The following is a 13424-nucleotide window of genomic DNA, read 5'->3' as shown; positions in this document are numbered from 1 at the left end:
ATCTGATCATCCTGCTGCCACTGACTGGGCTGAAATATCACGGCGAGTATGAATAACAAACAGTGGAGCCTAATGTGTTACGTCTACCACCGCCCCAGACCATGTGTAGTGCCTAATTAACGTCATGACGTTCTCCACACACGTCACATGTTTTCCACACGGAGAGCTCCCATTTCCTCATCTGGAAAAACGCTCCGCTGTGACGCGTTTTACGTCACAACGGAGCTGTGGAAGCTCTGGTCGAGACGCGGAATCTGCTCTGAGGCCTGTCCATTCAGCTTCCAGGGAGGCTGTTATTGTTTCTTTTTCTTTTTTAAATATGGGCACAACCACAGAGGATTGCATGGAGAGCCGTAACGAGCGTTAATGACTTCAGCTGGCGGGGGCGGAGTTTCTGCAAGCCGGACAAACGGAGTTGGATTTCTCTGTGGAAAACGTAGAGAGAAGGTAAACACTGCCCATCTGCTTATTAACGACATTATAATGATACAAAGTGGGTTGATAATCAATTTAAAGCCATCCTAAAAAGGAACAGTTGACCCAAAAATAGTCCACCAGCCGCATATTTGAGCTAAGAACGACAAGGGAGCACAACAGCCAATGACACGGCACGGCAATCAGCAAATGGCTGTATGCTTGAGAGTAATACTGTAGAGAGGAAGACAGTGCATGGAGCTTGACCCAGCACTCCAGACGTATAATACTAATGATATCAGAACATTCTGGGGCAAACACTGAATACCTGTCATTATTTCTGAATGTAGTGAAAATGGTCAAATTTAAATATATCGAATAATGAAAAGCATCAGCCTTCACAAACCCATATCCACTCAACTCCTTTTACTTTTGATGCCCCGTATCTGCAAAGGAATCTCTCTCTCTCTCTCTCTCTCTCTCTCTCTCTCTCTCTCTCTCTCTCTCTCTCTCTCTCTCTCTCTCTCTCTCTCTCTCTCTCTCTCTCTCTCTCTCTCTCTCTCTCTCTCTCTCTCTCTCTCTCTCTCTCTCTCTCTCTCTCTCTCTCTCTCTCTCTCTCTCTCTCTCTCTCTCTCTCTCTCTCTCTCTGTGAAGCAGTGTTTGTTACCAGTAGCTGTTCTTGGTCTTCTTGGGCATGCGTGTGAGTGGAGGCTCCAGGCAGCCCAGGTGGTAGTAGAGCTTGCAGGTGTCACACAGCAGCAGCAGGTGCTGGTCCTGGTTCTTCTTACAGATGCCACAGCTGCAGACAAGCCAACAGTCAACAAGCTGTCCCCCAGCAATCATGCAGCTCCCACTTTGGACCAATCAGTAACAAGCTCTGCTAACACTTTATATTAACCCATTGATACCTGATGCGGTTTGCGGTCTTAAAGGGATACACACACAAATGCTGCATCAGGTATCAATGGGTTAAGCTACACATATTCACCATTAACGAGTTGCTTATTAGTTTGCATATTAGTAGCATATTGGCTGTTTATTAGTCATTATAAAGCACTTATTAATGCCTTATTCTGCATGATCATATTCTACAACTAGTAGGACATTAACTAATAGTTATCCCTCAATAACCTCATAATTACTGCACCTGTAGAGTAAGCCCCTCCTCCCCCAGAGGCCGTGTGCTCACCTGTAGAGGATTGCTGGGAGGCTGGGTGACTTCCCTGGGGCTCCGCCCTCCTTCTTGCTGGGCTTCCTCTCTTTGGGGGCTTTCAGGACAGCGGGAGCGTTCAGTTTCTAGCAAAATAAGAAAGAATAAACTACAGAGTTAAAAAAACTTTAAATCCACTTAAAGCCACTTTTGGAAGACGGATGCTCCCAGTGCCAGCCCTTTCAGAGTGTTTTCAGTGATTTCTCGAGGCCCACAGAATATTGTGTGATATTACTATGTAAACACCGAACACGCCCAAAGAACGATGAGACTCTATTGTATCATCAGCAAAAAAAAGTTTATTGATATCATTTTCCGTTCTTTAGTTATCAGCCGGAGAAGATAGGTTGTTTTCAGCAAAAACAGATGTTTCAAACTAGAAGCTGAGATAATCAGCCTTTTGTGAAATGAAGCATTTCAAGCACATCACTGACTCTGAAGCTAATATTTTCTGATGTAGTGACACCTCAAAAATAATTTCCTTCAATAAAACAGCGAAAACAAAGGAATTTTGTTTGGCAAAATAATATTTTTTAGCTGCCAGCAGCAGCGCTGGCCCCTGCATGCGCAGACCCTACACTTTCTTGCTGGTCTTGATTTACTGCTGGTGGGCATCAGATATTCTAGCTTGCCAATCTGTCCATCGAGCCTGCTGTCTGAGTCTGTCTGGGTCGGTGTTGTATGCTGCCCTGCGTGCCCCACCCCCCCTCAACTGCAAACCCCTCCTCTGTGGGTGTGTCTCTGGTGGCTCTCTGCTGCGTTTGCTCTGCACTGAAAACCCAGCTTTTTCACAGCGTTCCGTGTGTATTTGTCACCGGCTCCCAGCGCTTCCAGTTGAGAATAATAACAACTCCACAACTAATCATGTGGAGGGGCTATCGCAGCGGACACGGAGGGGCTCAATTGTGGGAGCAGATTGGCTGCTGCAGGCACAGCTAACGTTATGCTTCATGCATATCGATGCATACCGATGCAGTTTCCGTTTCATCACGGGGCTTCTTCTGCTGTTTTTCCTCACCTTTCTCTAATCTGGAGAGCACTGTCGCCACCTAATGGGTCTTGCTGTAAAGTAAACAGCCTGGTAAAGCTCTTAATGCAAGACGAAGCCTTGCTGTAAGAGGTGCGTGCGTGCAGCGTGCTGAGAGTGGCAGTGAAGGACAGACAGTGGGAACCTGTCACAGGTGGCGGGGGAACGAAGCCAACAGAGAGCCTCTTTCTTCTGTATCACGGGTGCATTGCTGCCGCGCAGGTTAATTAGAAAACTTATCTCGTAGGGACCGAGTCTGTCACTAAACAGACAAGCGTCTCCCTCCGGCTAGCTCTAATCGGAGTGCGTTTGCTCTGCCTGCGGCACCGGGAGAGAGACCCCGCAGGGGCCCTGATAGATGGGGGCCAGGATGACCGGAGCCCAAGGGGCTTGCAGGGGCTATCTCCTAATTGTGGGCCGGCGTGTCCTCGTGTCCGGCCGGTAGGGGGAAATGTCTGGGCTGCTGATATAGAGCGGTTTCAACATGGTTAGCAGGCTGGATCACAGAGATGGAGTTTAAAGGTATGGGTTATAAATAGTGAGTGGAGACTGCCAGGTACAGAGACCTGCCTGAAGCCATCTGGCTTCTTCAGAGCAGAACCTTGTATCTGGAGGTGGTGAGTGGAGGGAGGATCTCAGGTGACTGCTGTGTCCTCAGGGAAAACTCACACCAGAGTCACTCAAATTGCGGTGCATTTTTTTATGTGCCTGAGTGTAGTTTTTGTCTTATTCACAAAGAAATCTACGCTAGGGCTGCACGTGAAAAAAAAATAATGTGATTATATTGACAGATATTGTGAATGCTAATTATTGCATTTCATTTTCTCACATAAATATATATTTTTTTTTATGAAGATGTGATTTGTGGTCTGTACCAAACAAGCATCTTCCCATACATCTTCAGCTGGAAGATAAATCCACATAGCATGCTTTATTCTAGGAGGGTTCTCTGATCTGATCTGACACATAGCATGCTTTATTCTAGGAGGGTTCTCTGATCTGATCTGACATTCTAGCTTCCTGACAAAATGCCCAATGTCTGACGATGCTCTTTGTGTGAAGTCTTTACTCCACCTTTTAAAAGATCTTATATGTGCTACCATTATTACTCCACCTTTTAAAAGATCTTATATGTGCTACCATTATTACTCCACCTTTTAAAAGATCTGACATGTGCTACCATCATTACTCCACCTTTTAAAAGATCTTATATGTGCTACCATTATTACTCCACCTTTTAAAAGATTGTATATGTGCTACCATCATTACTCCACCTTTTAAAAGATTGTATATGTGCTACCATCATTACTCCACCTTTTAAAAGATCTGATATGTGCTACTCCACCTTTTAAAAGATCTGATATGTGCTACTCCACCTTTTAAAAGATCTTATATGTGCTACCATTATTACTCCACCTTTTAAAAGATTGTATATGTGCTACCATCATTACTCCACCTTTTAAAAGATCTGATATGTGCTACCATCATTACTCCACCTTTTAAAAGATCTGATATGTGCTACTCCACCTTTTAAAAGATCTTATATGTGCTACTCCACCTTTTAAAAGATCTGATATGTGCTACCATTATTACTCCACCTTTTAAAAGATCTGATATGTGCTACTCCACCTTTTAAAAGATCTTATATGTGCTACTCCACCTTTTAAAAGATCTTATATGTGCTACCATTATTACTCCACCTTTTAAAAGATCTGATATGTGCTACTCCACCTTTTAAAATATCTTATATGTGCTACCATTATTACTCCACCTTTTAAAAGATTGTATATGTGCTACCATCATTACTCCACCTTTTAAAAGATCTGATATGTGCTACTCCACCTTTTAAAAGATATTATATGTGCTACCATTATTACCGTAAATTCCGGACTATAAGACGCACCGGTCTATAAGCCGCACCTTCAAAGGTGACTATTTTTTTCTTCTATAAGCCGCACCGGTCTATAAGCCGCGGGTGTTTTGATGTTTAATTACCATATGAAAGGGTTCGTGCACAGAGAGGAATGTCGGGAAAGAGATCGCTGTTTGGGGAAGCTCCCATTTATTAACATTTCAACAAAACAAAAGTCAGGTCACTAATCCCCAGACAAAATCACACATTGTGGTATTTTTTGTTTTTTTTACAGTGCACACAGTGTCCGCGGTGTGGTGAAAAGAGGGCAAGAGAGGAAATTAAAACAGAAGTGGATTTATAGTTAGAAAGAGTGCTAAAGAAGAGAGAATTCCGTTTTTTATTTTTTTATTTTAGTTACTCACAGTACTATTGACCAGTCCAACTCAAAAGATATTCGGCAGTTTCACTTTGAGCTCTTGTTCCGCCGCTGGGCACACAGTGTCCGCGGTGTGGTGAAAAGAGGGCAAGAGAGGAAATTAAAACAGAAGTGGATTTATAGTTAGAAAGAGTGCTAAAGATAGTCCGGTCTGGTTATGACGAGTCTCGCTGGGTACAGTACGCCAAAGCGATATCCATTGACTCGATGATGCTGTTGTATGTTGCGCGTTTCTGTTGCACCAACGCGGAGAGGTCCTGCCCGGACGAAAAAGCGCGTACCCTCCCAGGTGAGGGGCTTCTTCCCCGCAGCCTGGAGGATGAGTTGACGGTCGGGCCAGCGGAGTAGGCAGATGAAGATGGCCCTCGGTGGCAGGCCGGGGTCTGGACGTGGCCGAGGCGCCCGGTGTGCCCTGTCCACCTCTGGTGGTTTCTCGCCTTCCTTCAGGTCCAGGATGTAACACAGGATTTTGCCACGAAAGCGTCCATGTCACCGATCTCAGCTCCTCTTTTACATTGATCAGGCGAATGTTATTTCTTTTACTATTATAAACTCTGTTCACGGTTGCCTTAGTTTCTTTAGTGAGTGAGTGGATGGACTTCTGCACGTTTTCAAACTTGTTTTCAAGCTGCTCAAAACCTCTGAGCGATGTCGGACTTAATCGATAGTGTTTCACGGAGTAAAAGTTTAGCCCAAGCGTGTATCTCCAGCCTCCAGCAGGTGAGTCATTTCCTCATTCATGGCGTGATTGCTTCGTCTTTTTCTTTCTGCTTACCTGTGTTGTGTTATGTTATGTTATGTTATGTTGTTAAAAGAGGGCAAGAGAGGAAATTAAAACAGAAGTGGATTTATAGTTAGAAAGAGTGCTAAAAAAAGAGAGATTTTTTTTTTTTTTTGGAAAAAATCCATAGATAAGACGCACCGTTATATAAGCCGCAGGGGGCAAAAAAGGCCAAAAAACGGGAAAAAAGCCACGGCTTATAGTCCGGAATTTACGGTACTCCACCTTTTAAAAGATTGTATATGTGCTACCATCATTACTCCACCTTTTAAAAGATCTGATATGTGCTACCATCATTACTCCACCTTTTAAAAGATCTTATATGTGCTACCATTATTACTCCACCTTTTAAAATATTGTATATGTGCTACCATCATTACTCCACCTTTTAAAAGATCTTATATGTGCTACCATCATTACTCCACCTTTTAAAAGATTGTATATGTGCTACCATTATTACTCCACCTTTTAAAAGATCTGACATGTGCTACCATCATTACTCCACCTTTTAAAAGATCTTATATGTGCTACCATCATTACTCCACCTTTTAAAAGATTGTATATGTGCTACCATCATTACTCCACCTTTTAAAAGATCTGACATGTGCTACCATCATTACTCCACCTTTTAAAAGATCTGACATGTGCTACCATCATTACTCCACCTTTTAAAATATCTTATATGTGCTACCATCATTACTCCACCTTTTAAAAGATCTGACATGTGCTACCAACATTACTCCACCTTTTAAAAGATCTTATATGTGCTACCATCATTACTCCACCTTTTAAAAGATCTGATATGTGCTACCATCATTACTCCACCTTTTAAAAGATATTATATGTGCTGTGCTACCATCATTACTCCACCTTTTAAAAGATCTGATATGTGCTACCATCATTACTCCACCTTTTAAAAGATCTTATATGTGCTACCATCATTACTCCACCTTTTAAAAGATCTTATATGTGCTACCATCATTACTCCACCTTTTAAAAGATCTGATATGTGCTACCATCATTACTCCACCTTTTAAAAGATATTATATGTGCTACCATCATTACTCCACCTTTTAAAAGATCTGATATGTGCTACCATCATTACTCCACCTTTTAAAAGATCTTATATGTGCTACCATCATTACTCCACCTTTTAAAAGATCTGACATGTGCTACCATCATTACTCCACCTTTTAAAAGATCTTATATGTGCTACCATCATTACTCCACCTTTTAAAAGATCTGATATGTGCTACCATCATTACTCCACCTTTTAAAAGATCTTATATGTGCTACCATCATTACTCCACCTTTTAAAAGATCTGATATGTGCTACCATCATTACTCCACCTTTTAAAAGATCTGATATGTGCTACCATCATTACTCCACCTTTTAAAAGATCTGATATGTGCTACCATCATTACTCCACCTTTTAAAAGATCTTATATGTGCTACCATCATTACTCCACCTTTTAAAAGATCTGATATGTGCTACCATCATTACTCCACCTTTTAAAAGATCTGATATGTGCTACCATCATTACTCCACCTTTTAAAATATCTGATATGTGCTACCATCATTTGCAGGAGTCAGTGATGTGAAGTGTTAGTGAACAGTCCAAGGCCACAGTCTCTATTTGCATGGCCTCACCTACAAAATAAATATGTTGGGGAAATGATCATATTTACATACTTTAGAATTTACATACGCGTCCGTGACAGGCACAGCTTTTTTTTTATTTTTAGACCTGCAGCTGTTGGGCAGCCACAAATCCATATGAGAAGCAGATCTTTGAGCCCGTCAAGTTTTACAGAGTCTGGATGAAAATATTCCTTAATGTTTTCTTCTTCAGTTTCCGAGGGAGGCCGAACTCCCAGGGGGCATCCAGAACCAAAACACTGACTGTGTCTGGGATGAGGGATGAGGGATGCGACTCCCGGTCGGGGACATCAATAATTTCTGGTAATGCCCAGGCAGGATGACAAATAGCAGATGAAAACGTAGCAGATAGATGACACAAAAGCACGTGGTGCGGTGACTGATGTTGCTACTTAAACCTTGCATGTTTCTAATTAGGTGATTTATGGCGGTCATTGCAGATTCACCGGCGCGCTCCCGTCCCGCCGGCGCGCTGTGGCGTCCCGCTGCCTTCCATCCTGCTTTACATCACCTCAGCATTTATCTGTGCAGCCCACTCTCTCTTCCTGCTTTACACCACTTCAGCATTTATCTGTGCAGCCCACTCTGTCTTCCTGCTTTACATCACTTCAGCATTTATCTGTGCAGCCCACTCTCTCTTCCTGCTTTACATCACTTCAGCATTTATCTGTGCAGCCCACTCTCTCTTCCTGCTTTACATCACTTCAGCATTTATCTGTGCAGCCCACTCTCTCTTCCTGCTTTACACCACTTCAGCATTTATCTGTGCAGCCCACTCTCTCTTCCTGCTTTACACCACTTCAGCCTTTATCTGTGCAGCCCACTCTCTCTTCCTGCTTTACACCACTTCAGCCTTTATCTGTGCAGCCCACTCTCTCTTCCTGCTTTACATCACTTCAGCATTTATCTGTGCAGCCCACTCTCTCTTCCTGCTTTACATCACTTCAGCATTTATCTGTGCAGCCCACTCTCTCTTCCTGCTTTACACCACTTCAGCCTTTATCTGTGCAGCCCACTCTCTCTTCCTGCTTTACACCACTTCAGCATTTATCTGTGCAGCCCACTCTCTCTTCCTGCTTTACATCACTTCAGCATTTATCTGTGCAGCCCACTCTCTCTTCCTGCTTTACACCACTTCAGCATTTATCTGTGCAGCCCACTCTCTCTTCCTGCTTTACATCACTTCAGCATTTATCTGTGCAGCCCACTCTCTCTTCCTGCTTTACATCACTTCAGCATTTATCTGTGCAGCCCACTCTCTCTTCCTGCTTTACACCACTTCAGCCTTTATCTGTGCAGCCCACTCTCTCTTCCTGCTTTACACCACTTCAGCATTTATATGTGCAGCCCACTCTCTCTTCCTGCTTTACACCACTTCAGCCTTTATCTGTGCAGCCCACTCTCTCTTCCTGCTTTACATCACTTCAGCATTTATCTGTGCAGCCCACTCTCTCTTCCTGCTTTACACCACTTCAGCATTTATCTGTGCAGCCCACTCTCTCTTCCTGCTTTACACCACTTCAGCCTTTATCTGTGCAGCCCACTCTCTCTTCCTGCTTTACACCACTTCAGCATTTATATGTGCAGCCCACTCTCTCTTCCTGCTTTACATCACTTCAGCATTTATCTGTGCAGCCCACTCTCTCTTCCTGCTTTACATCACTTCAGCATTTATCTGTGCAGCCCACTCTCTTCCTGCTTTACATCCTGCTTTACATCACTTCAGCATTTATCTGTGCAGCCCACTCTCTCTTCCTGCTTTACATCCTGCTTTACATCACTTCAGCATTTATCTGTGCAGCCCACTCTCTCTTCCTGCTTTACACCACTTCAGCATTTATCTGTGCAGCCCACTCTCTCTTCCTGCTTTACATCACTTCAGCATTTATCTGTGCAGCCCACTCTCTTCCTGCTTTACATCCTGCTTTACATCACTTCAGCATTTATCTGTGCAGCCCACTCTCTTCCTGCTTTGCATCCTGCTTTACATCACTTCAGCATTTATCTGTGCAGCCCACTCTCTCTTCCTGCTTTACATCCTGCTTTACATCACTTCAGCATTTATCTGTGCAGCCCACTCTCTCTTCCTGCTTTACATCACTTCAGCATTTATCTGTGCAGCCCACTCTCTCTTCCTGCTTTACATCCTGCTTTACATTACTTCAGCATTTATCTGTGCAGCCCACTCTCTCTTCCTGCTTTACATCACTTCAGCATTTATCTGTGCAGCCCCCTCTCTCTTCCTGCTTTACACCACTTCAGCATTTATCTGTGCAGCCCACTCTCTCTTCCTGCTTTACACCACTTCAGCATTTATCTGTGCAGCCCACTCTCTCAACAAGCTGCTTTACATCCTGCTTTACATCACTTCAGCATTTATCTGTGCAGCCCACTCTCTCAACAAGCGCACTTTTAATCAAGCCTTTTATGCATTCGGCGAGCTGCTCATATAGATGGAATTCTAAAGGATTGATTACATGTGCGCTTCCAGGAGCCATGGCGGATATCATTTCAATTTCCTCCAATAAGCTTGGGTCAAATCTCAAGAGTTGGCAGCATCTACTAATATCTATAACAACGACATGCATGACTGTGACAGGAGGACATGATGACACAATGTGACAAAAGAGGAAATGTGACTGAATAATGAAGAGATCAAGGCTAAGCCAACAGAAATAAACCTCCAAGACTTGCAACTCTCGGTTAAATGTTTCAACGGCCCCAGCTCGCTAGTCGGCACCAGAGAATACTAGTCGGTTAAACAAATAATTAAATGACTAATGTACAACACCGATATACAACGTATGTAAACGGTTGGGTCTCACAGCCACCCGCCAGGCAGTAGCCCTCCTCCCCTAACCTGCAAGGATAGGCCTGGTGCTAGCTAGCACTGCTAGTTAGCCACACACTGCAAACCAACATGACATCGCTCAGTCTGAAATAGGGATGTTAATGATTCATCGACAAACGATTAATCGATCATTAAGAATTTGATCGATCAAACTATATATTAACCGATTAATCGACAATGTAGGCTATGTGCCATTTTATAATTTTTCTTTTCTTTTCTGAAATGATTTAACACAACAAGGGCAAAATGTAACTTTCACTGCTCATACAGAGGAAGAAGAAAGCCAAGCTAGCAGACACAAAGTCCAGGGTGGAGAATTACACCCAAAAAGACAACAGTCTCCATTATAAACATTATAATACAATGTTGAAATATCTCATGTCCACAAGCACAATGACAGCTAATGCAGGACGTTTAGTTGCTTGATCAACTTGTTGGGTCGGCCTAAAGACTGGTGTCAAACCCTGCATTTTGTATTTTGTATGTTGTATGTCAAAAGCAGTTTTTAATAATGGATTAATTGATCGTTAACCTGACCAATTAATCGATTAAGGAAATTTATCAAGATTTGCATCCCTAGTCGGAAAGGTAACGCAGCTCAACATGGCAAGATATGCTTCCACTCTGTTGAAGGGTTCAGTAAATTAATGGACTATGTTGAGCCTGAACACATGGTGAGTTATGTTTTGTAACATGCAATAAAGCGCCACACAAGATGTCAATATTGAAAAACTTAATTAACAGTTTCAATTGGCTCTTAAATACATGCAATATTTTTTTAGACGTTTTAACCTCATAGATTAAATTGTGCAAAATGTTGACTGTTTTTTGAGTGTTTTCTTACTTTTTGACTAGTCTAAAAACAAGCTGGGAGTCTAATAACGACGTGGCTTCGACACTAGGGGCCACGACATCATCACCGATGACATCACAGCTCAACAGCAGCACAGTAATAATTACCAAATAGTCCCCTTGAATTATTTTCCATGATTTTATAACTGTATAGTTCCATTGACTAAATGCTCTTTATGGTTGAGAAATACTTGATGTTCTTCTGACAGATAGTATACAACCAAAATGCTCTTGCCATGAAAACTATAAATTAAGAACAAAGTGACGACCTCCATTTCCTCCCTCTATAAAGCTTTGATGGTTCTTATAGGAGAAGACCACGACCAAGGTAAACACTTTGTTCATGTACAGTTTGATGGGTTCTTATTCATAGCTTTCAAGGGTCGTTACGTGCTGCCGGGAACGCCCACCTGGCGGTCAAAAAAAAACTTGTTCATTCCGTTGCCTGCGAGTCGACTCACGCTGTTTGTTCAGCCAAAGTGCCGGATAGCCTACCTGTTGTGCTATCGGTTGCACTAAACCGACGAGGAGACACGCCTGGCTTGTGTTTTACAGAATCCCGTCGGAGAAAGAAAGGAGAAGGTTATGGATTTGTGCGACGTGGTTCAGTCGCTGGGGAGGGCAATATTTTTTTGCTTTTTGTTCTACCATCAAAGTACACACGTCTTTGCTCTTTGCGGCCAACATTTCATCAAAGGTAAGCTCAAGTAACGTTAACGGGGTATTAATCATTATTGTAACGTTACTTGAGCTTACCTTTGATGAAATGTTGGCCGCAAAGAGCAAAGAAGTGTGTACTTTGATGGTAGAAAAAAAAGGCTTTTTTTTGCCCTCCCCAGCGACTGAACCACGTCGCACAAATCCACAACCTCCTCCTTTCTTTCTCCGACGGGATTCTGTAAAACACAAGCCAGGCGTGTCTCCTCGTCGGTTTAGTGCAACCGATAGCACAACAGGTAGGCTATCCGGCACTTTGGCTGAACAAACAGCGTGAGTCGACTCGCAGGCAACGGAATCAACAAGTTTTTTTTTGACCGCCAGGTGGGCGTTCCCGGCAGCACGTAACGCCCCTTGAAAGCTATGAATAGGAGAAGACGACGACCAAGGTAAACAGTTTGTTCATGTACAGTTTGATGGGTTCTTATAGGAGAAGACCACGACCAAGGTAAACAGTTTGTTCATGTACAGTTTGATTGAAAAATTGTATGCAATTGAAGTGCGGTGATTAAGCAAAATTGTAAGTGTTCTGTTAATTTTTGGAAATTGTGGTTATTTTGCAAAAGTATGTTCTCACACATATTGTGGGGATGACTTTACACATTTGCTTTAATTTCAATGAGCAATTCCTGGACTGGGACTGAAACATATACAGCCAAATGAATCCACATCTGTATCACTGGGGCTGAACAATAGAAGACCTGTAAGACTGTTATTATGGCTGAAATTTCTGCAAGCTGCACTAGTTCCTCTCATAGACTCTTTGCTCAATGCTCCTTATCAAGAAGAGAATGCCTTTTATGTCAGTGAACAGTTGAATGACAAAATGTGCACGCCGCCATGTTAACTCAGGAGTCTTAACCCTAACATACATGTCTTTCACATCAGCAATTTAAGTAATAGGACTGGGCGATGATAATTCAATAGTATCTTTTATTGTCTTGCGGTAGAATCATAATTGTGATGATATGAAGATATTCTAATATCATGACACACATTTCTGCTGCCTAAGTTGATTATGACAAGCACATTTTACTTAAAAGCTCAGATGAAATGAAGCATGGTAGGAATATTATTTGAATATTTCTGTTTTCTTTGACATCACACCTAACATTACAATTTGGTTCAATGAGATTAACTTAATTAGTTTAATTAATTTGATTATTTACCATGATTTTGCATACATTGTGATATATATTCATAGAGAAAAATCCTTATGATTCGTGATATTGATTTGATTGATAGATTTATTGATTTCAACCATATCGCCCAGCCCTAATTGCTCATGAGTGTTATTCCATCTATATTAGAGGATGAGGTATACTGAGACAATTGTGTGAGTCTATTCAGTATTCCTTCATCTGGACAGGATTTGACATTTGTATGACTTTGTATGACAGCTCAAATGGTAAGACACTGGACTCAATTAATAATTGACAGCTACGTGCGTCAATGCATTCTGCATCAGAGAAACACTCAAAGTTTCCCCCAAACACTCTGTAACAAACAGAGATCTCACAAACACTCTGTAACAAACAGAGATCTCACAAACACTCTGTAACAAACAGAGATCTCACAGTAACAAACACTCTAACAAACAGAGATCTTACAGTAACAAAC

The 13424-nt window shown here is 42.3% G+C and overlaps 1 protein-coding gene across 2 annotated transcripts in view; it reads right to left on the bottom strand.

Annotated features, from left to right (window-relative positions):
* phf14 (PHD finger protein 14) overlaps positions 1-13424 on the bottom strand; it is a 154743-nt gene that overhangs the window by 83326 nt on the left and 57993 nt on the right. For both annotated transcript variants that reach the window (XM_083646224.1, XM_083646225.1), the window contains 2 exons: positions 1604-1710; positions 1082-1213 (listed from right to left, as the gene is read on the bottom strand). In XM_083646224.1, the coding sequence (XP_083502350.1) occupies positions 1082-1213; positions 1604-1710 (239 nt within the window). The remainder of the gene's footprint in view (positions 1-1081; positions 1214-1603; positions 1711-13424) is intronic.

This window comes from Poromitra crassiceps (assembly GCF_964638095.1).
Source record: "Poromitra crassiceps genome assembly, chromosome: 11".
Lineage (NCBI taxonomy): Eukaryota > Metazoa > Chordata > Actinopteri > Beryciformes > Melamphaidae > Poromitra > Poromitra crassiceps.
Note: the sequence above shows the minus strand (reverse complement) of the source record. Positions and strands in the feature narration are given on the sequence as shown.